Below are 7,581 nucleotides of genomic sequence, written 5' to 3'. Positions count from 1 at the left end.
ATAATAATAATAATTCAAAATAATGGCTAATCAACTTATGAAGGAGATCTAGGCTGGATTTTAAGTTTCAGTGAACAACAACTTTTCGTCAATGGCAATATTAGTCTATTTCTAAAACAAAGATATCAAATGACTTCAAATAACATTGAAAATAGTGCACAACTCATGTATTTGTGTCATTTTGAAGCTAGACAGTGCCATTATTCCAACTTTTGCGTTCCGCAGAAGAAAGCAAGTCATACATGAAGGTGAGTAAACGATGGTGGAATTTACATTTATGAGTGACTGAATCTTTAAAAAATAATCTTTGGGGAATGTGTTTTTGCTGTGCGTGTTTCTCTGGAGCGAACAAATGGAAAGAAGAGAAAACAGAGAAAGTGGCAAAAAAAAAAAAAAAAAAAANAATAGAGAAAAGGTGATGCAGAGCAAGCGAGATAGCTCTGCCTCTCCAATGACTGGTTGTTCTTGTGTAAATGGTCTACCTATCTTGGTCAGGTATTGGGAGCGGAACATGCTCCCTCCCACGTCTGCCAAGCAGCGCCCCAGGCTGAGAGCAGCCTCCGATTGGAGCACCTCATCTCCACATGGGCGCTTTGATGTACGCGCACAAGGCAGCCCATGTCATTGCGTTTGAAAGCTCTCGTTTTCCGCGACACAGACACACAGGTTGCGTTGCTCCTGGCGTTCCAGGTGCTGCCATGTGTTAATCTCAGAGGCCTGGTTCCGCATCAAGCTTCCCTTCTTACGCGAACCGGCTTTGAAGAGCTGTCTGATCAAACCGCTGCTTAACAACCCACATATCACTAGGAGCCTTCGTAACTAGCGCCGCTTCAAATGGGCACAACTTTAACCGCCCCAACTCTGTTATCTGAGGCGGCAGGTGAAGAGCTGGAAGATAGCGCAGACATCCTCGCAAGGACGTTTACAGCAAATCCCGTTAAGCAAAATAAATGTTGGAACGCAACAGAAAGACATAAATGAAGAATCATTTCTCTAAGTCCTTTCGGGCTGTATTCGGGTCATAACAAATGCGCCCGGCAACACGAGGAGTCAGACACTAAAGTAATGAAATCACATTTGCTTGCACTGGCAGATTCCCAAATGATTATCCACAGTCTTACCTCATCACACACCGAGGTCTGTATTTCACGGTGATAGATGCACTGAGTGTGAAAGCCTCTGCAGCCTAATGCATCTGTAGATTTGGATGCTGTGCATCATCTGGAGATCATCAGAAAATTCCATGTGTCTGTTTAGATGATATATATCTAAATAACTCCTGTATTTGAGGTCTTAAAGATGTTGATGTCTGCAGCCACCTGCAAAAGTATACAGCGGTACTGGACATGTGCTGGAAAAATCAAACTTCGTCTAGTTGGGCCCTGAGGGCAGCAGGGCCATCTGAGCAGATCTCATTCTCTGCTGTGACAGCACCCTACCGCACCATCAGGGACTTAAGATTATTTCTGTTGTTGGCCTTAAACAATATCACACAAATAAAATATCCCACTCAGATGTGAAGCATCATGTCTTGGGAATTCTTGAAAAAAGGGGAAAAAACAATATTCAGACTTTCTGGAAACACTTGAACCCAAGAATGGCTGCAGTCTAGGCCAGCTAAAGTGAAGGGCTGAAGAGATCTTAAGATACCCGTCTCTCCTTTGGGCTATAAATCAGGGAGATGCATCCAACTTTAAATCTTGCTGTGTCTGATGTAGCAAATATAAACCTGTAAAAACTGGAGTAAAAATGGATCCAAAAAAGATAAATATACTGCATGCAGCAAGTTCTTAAAAGTTAAGTTTTGTACAGACCTGAAGTCCAGCAATTATCAGAGCCTTAGGTAAAACTGTTTAAAAAAAAAAAATCTACCCACATATTAATCAAACATGTTTCATAATTTTCTAATAAAGGCCTATATGTTTATCCAGTTGAGTTTACACTCATAGTAAGATATAACAATAATAATAATAATGTATTTAATTTAATTTAACTTTCTTAAATATTACACCAGAATGAGAGTATAGTTCCTAGTCATATCAATTAAACAATTATGTTTAAGTGTTATTATATCTGATGCATTATTTGCAGCTAATATGGAGCCATTTTATATGGTTAGTAAAAATATGCCAAAATGTACTCTAAAATGTTTAAAAAAAATGCTCCCTAAGAATCACCTTAAATATCAAACGGTATAAATATTTGATGACATATCGCAAAGAGGCAAACATATGACATCTTGACCTTTAGAACTCTGCAGAGGAACTTGCTGCACTAAACTTCTTCCAACATGTTAGCATTTTTTTTTTTTTTTGTGGTTTTACAGACATCTTAGTTGAGCACTTTAGACCACAGAGGATGTACAAAACCACCTGTCCATCTGATAGAGCTGGTGTATAATACATTTGGCAGACATTTTCACCCAAAGAAACTTGCATTTCAGTAAGGCTATACATTTTATTCATGCCTGCATTCTCTAGAATTTCATGACCTTGGCGTTGCCAGCACTGCACGCATTTAATACTGGCTACAGCTTTGAGCACCAACCTGTGCGACTTTTACAGAGTTCTGAGTGGCACCTCCAGCGTGATATTCAACCTTGAATTTCTTGACTATCTCTTCAAACCTAAAAGTACAAAAGAGAAAGAGAAAAAGATTACACAAGACAAGGAAAAAAATACTTTATGCAGTTTGATGACAGAGAAAAAAAAGGGTGTTTTATTTTTAACACAGGCCTTGTCCATAGTACAATCACAAGATCACCCAATGGAGATACATAGAGAACAGGAAACCACAGACACTGTAAACAGGAAATAGAGGACTTAAAGCCTTGTGCCGCAGGGCAGTGAGCCTTCTGAAAAAGTGTGCATGTACTGTACTTCTGCACGCATCTCTCAGCGTGTACAGACGTGCACACAAACACACACAAAAGACCCAGACAAAGGCAACAAACGACCTGCCCCATGTCTGGACATTATTACAGAGAAAAGCATCCACCACAAACCTGTCTGTGCAACAGATTTGAACAGCATGCAAATAGTCTGAGTCACTGAAGGACGTGACCTCCCATGGCCTCTGCAGTCCAAACACAAGACTCAAAACCACACACACACACACNAATGCTTACGTGCATACACGTGCACGTAAACAAAAGATGACTGTATGAAGAATATTTATTCCATATTCAAGCACCATCTGACATGATGACAAACACTGTTACAATGATATTAAACAATATTTTCATGCAGTGAATCCAGGGGCAGCTGTTTCTAAGGGAAGTAGGTAACATTTGGATTAAAGATGAATTTGTAAAAAAAAAAAAAAAAAAAACGGNNNATGACATATATGGTCTTTTAAAAGCAAATTAAGAATAAAATCTGGAAGTGCAGGGCCTTTCACACTGCGGGAACCTTTTCATAGTACTCAAACTAACTGTGAAACTACTCATTTTTTGTCGTGTTGGCACCGCAGGAACTAGAAACAGTTTTAGTTCCAGGAACTATGTTTGGAGGAACTATATTAGTTCTAGGAACTATCAGTGACGTAAGTGTACGCTGATTGGCCAGCATTTTTAAAAAGCCACGTCAAACATATTTACTCAAACATAATAAACACTGATAACGGCATTTACCTGTGTTGTGTTCTTTTCTCAGCTTCAAATGTAAGTGATAAAAAAAAAAAAAAAAAAAAAAAAANTGTTTCATCTCCGTTATCACAAAACTCACAACACACAACAAAAATGTTCATGGCGTCCTCCATTTACCGGTTCTAGATGTCTATTAATGCTAAGCAAAAAGACATTGCTGTCGGTCGCTACAGAGTTCCTGCTGCCAGTGTGAATGCAACCAGCCGAAGGGAGAAATTATTTCTCTAGGAACTACCCTACTGGCCAGTTCCAGAACTAAGTTCCTAGAACTATATGGTGCGAAAGCCACTTATATTTAGTATAACACTTTAATGTAAGGGCCAATTATCACTATTGACTACTTGACATAATAGCTGTTTATTAGTATTATAAAGCACATGTTCAGCATCCCTAATCCTACCAATACATTAACTACCTTAATAACTTAAATTAGAATTTGGCAAATTCATGGTATAGAAAAACTCAATATAGAAAAACTTTTCTTCAACAATAAAAATCAAATGAATAAACTGATTTCTCACATAAAAACTATAAAAGGGCTTTTTAAATTTCTGTTCACATCAAATGAAATGCATTTGTGTGCATGCTTAACTAATATTTCCTTGGGTGCAGTGGTGTTATGGGTGGTCGCCAAATCATTGCTATGCGGTTGCTAGGGTGTTTTGGGTGGTCGCTTAGTGGCATGAGTCAAAACAAAGCTGCTCAAAAAAATCTCTATGATATTCAGCCAGTAAATATGATGATTTTTTTTTTTTTTNNTCGTCAATGACTTTTGATACTCTTTCAGGTATCATTCATTTTCAGACTTCAGTAACCTCACAAAGTCTTGATGAAACAAAAGTAACATCTTTTCTTCCATGTTGTTACACGCAAAGTGTAACTAATCAAAGAAGACGTAGGACAAGAACTTCAATTCAGTTCATCGGTTATTGATTGCATCAGCCACATCTCAAAGTCCAATCAAAAGTGAATGACTACATGATTAGAGAAGTCCTGCATTCATCCCCAGAGAGAAGTCAGAAGTTTCCACCTGAAGAGTAATGACATGCATTTGCAAAAAAATATGGGTTAACACTAACCCAGTAATTAAAGCTGGCCATTAATCAGTAATAAGTAATTTATCTGTCTGGAATCAACATCATTAACAAGGTCTAGCTGTTATTTTCACACATACTAGGCATGATGGGTAACCTTAACTAGGTGTGGCACTCAATGACACAATTTGTGCTCCCATGAACTCAGAGCTAAGCACACAAAACAGAGTCACAAGTGCACAAAAGCGGCACTGCACAGTGCCTCGTGAAAAGCTTATCATGTTCCATTAGAAGAGAGTGGCCTTCGGGCACTGAATGGGCCACCCCTGGCTCCCAGCACTTCCTCTGGGAGGAGGGTCAGCTCTCCCACGGATCTGTCACTCCTCTTGTGACACTGTCAGAGGGGAAAAGCCCATCAAGCAACACTTCATATCCAGCCAAGGAGCAGGAAGAAGCAGCGGGGGGCCGGCTTCAGCGAGGAGGGATCTCACATAACTACACATTTAAGTACTTCCTTTAGCAACAGGAGCTCTGCACGCTTGGCAACAAAAGGCTCAGACTGGAGATGGCTGGCATGTTGAGGCTCTTCAAGATGCTGGCCGACAACAAATGCACCGGTTTCTCACTCCAGCTCATCTTCAGCCTTTTGAAGCTTTTGTAAACAGTGGAGTGACACCTCCTGAGAGCATAATCACGTGCGTCTTCCTCGTGTCTGCCTGTGTAAGATGCCTCTTAAAGGGACCACTCACCTAAAAATTAACATTCTCTTAATCACCTTCATGCCATTCTGACTCAAAAACAGAAAGTTCAAGCTGATTTTTTCATCATAAAAACCATCAATATGACTTCTTAAGATTTGTAAGGTATGTAATAGGTTTGTGTGAATAACAGATCAATATATTGGTCATACGTCACAGAAAATTCACACCAATATTTCATTAAAGGGGGAATAACACAGTTTCACACAATCGCATGTTAATCTTGGGTACCTATAAAGTAGTACTGCAATCTTCATCTCTCCAAAAAGTCTTTAGTTTTATCATATTTATATAAAAAAAAGATACAGATTGAAGTTCCTGGAGGCGTGCTGTGGGCGGAGCTAAAGAGTGACTTTTTTAAGTTAAGTTAGTAAGTTACTTCAACTTACAACCAAAAACTCACTTCTTCAGAGTCATTCTTCCTGAGCGAGTGCCAGGCATTGCAGTCTAATGAAGCGTGTTCATGGGTTTGATCTCATTATCTCTCTGGTCAATACCTGCGCATGCTTTCAGAGAAATGCCTATATAAGGATTTCCATTGTCGTCTATGACATGCAGACAATCGAAAAAAAAAAAAAAAAAAANATTACTTTTCCAAACTTTGTCCATGATTAGCATGTAGACCCAGCTCTTTAACAGTGTAAATAACATTCACGCATCAAAAAAAATGCATGAAACAGCATGGTACCCCACTTTAATAATTTATTTAATTTGTTTGTTGATGTATGCCAAGTAAGCATCTATTGCTATTCATTATGGTAAGATTAGAGAAAATTGTCTTTAAAAATGTATTAAGATATTTAAATTAAACTACTCTACTAAAATTATTTTTGTGCATCTCTCGTTTTGTTTATATGAGATTATACATCTCTGTAACAAACCATCCCTTTAAGCCCTTGGTGCATCAAATATTAAGCATTCAACAGAAGAGAACCAAATGGAAATTTCTGTTTCACACAGCAAACACAGTTCACTGAAGTTTACTTAACTGTGCTGTCCGTTTACAAACATCTTGGTATCGAGCTGTAACAATTAAAGCGTTTTTTTCCAACATTCCTATGCAGCCTGGGTCAGGGCTGAGTGCAGAGGCTGTCAGCGCCCCCTGTCTGGAGCACGGGACCCTGAACTCTTCATAGCGTGGGAACAATATACACACTTCCTCGGCCTACAGAAAAAAAATACTAACCATTCTGACCACAGTGCGTGGGACTGAGCTAAGCAAGTCAAACCACAAGCATACACACACACACAAACACATTACCCTTTACACACAAGAAAAAAAAAAAACCTTTTGCGCTTTATGCCTAGTGCTTCACTGGAGAACACATCTAAGTTCTGGCCTGAAATGGGTCAGGAGAAGAACTCTGGATGGGAGATTTGCCACAGCGCCTCAGTGTAGGGTTACAGAGCATGCTTTCACACACACACACACACACACCCCCACTTACCCACCCTCAGAAAAAAAAAACCAAACAAACAGAACCCACATGCACTCAGAAAACTCACAATAAGAATAATAAAAGAGGCAAGGAACATACATGTGAGCATTATTGATTGAAAAAGGCACTATTCAGAACTGTTTACTACCTCAGCAAAGAAAAAAAAAAAAAGCAGTCTACCTCACAGCAAGAGGCAGCAGCACCGATGCTCAATATTGACGGCGGTTTTATTTACTTTATAGTAGCTTGACTGGAAGCAGCTGATGTGGCTACATAGGCAATTCATACAAACAAACAGTGAGCCTGCGGGGAGAGTCAGGGACTGTTCATCAATGGCCACGGGCAAACACTGCTCTACACACAGCCTTGTGTCTAGGCTCTCCACGAACAACATCAAAGCAGCACTCCAGTCAGATTGTGGAAAACACAATCAATTGTGAGAAGCCTCTTATTTCAGAAATGTAAATTGGGCGGCTGTAAAGTGGTGACAAAGGGAGTAAGTGGTACAGTGGGAGGTGGTGTGAATCAACGGACGGAAACGGGTTTGAAGTTAGACGTAGTTGTTGCACCTAAGGGAGAATGCTACATTAAAAGTACTGAATATATCCGGTAGCTTGTCTTATTTAGACAATTCTGCAGTGTACTTTTAAAGTGTCAACCGAAAAAACTTTTTTTGTATATAACAGGCATAACGCCAAAAAAAA

General features: G+C 39.4%; 1 protein-coding gene across 1 annotated transcript in view; it reads right to left on the bottom strand.

Moving 5' to 3' along the window:
* Positions 1-7,581, bottom strand: part of LOC122356813 (adenosine kinase-like) — a 44,613-nt gene that overhangs the window by 30,548 nt on the left and 6,484 nt on the right. Inside the window, exon 4 of the mRNA XM_043255884.1 lies at positions 2,548-2,626. Within this exon, the coding sequence (XP_043111819.1) occupies positions 2,548-2,626 (79 nt within the window). The remainder of the gene's footprint in view (positions 1-2,547; positions 2,627-7,581) is intronic.

This window comes from Puntigrus tetrazona, chromosome 13 (assembly GCF_018831695.1).
Source record: "Puntigrus tetrazona isolate hp1 chromosome 13, ASM1883169v1, whole genome shotgun sequence".
NCBI classification, from domain to species: Eukaryota; Metazoa; Chordata; class Actinopteri; order Cypriniformes; family Cyprinidae; genus Puntigrus; species Puntigrus tetrazona.
This window is presented reverse-complemented; position numbering and strand designations above follow the sequence as displayed.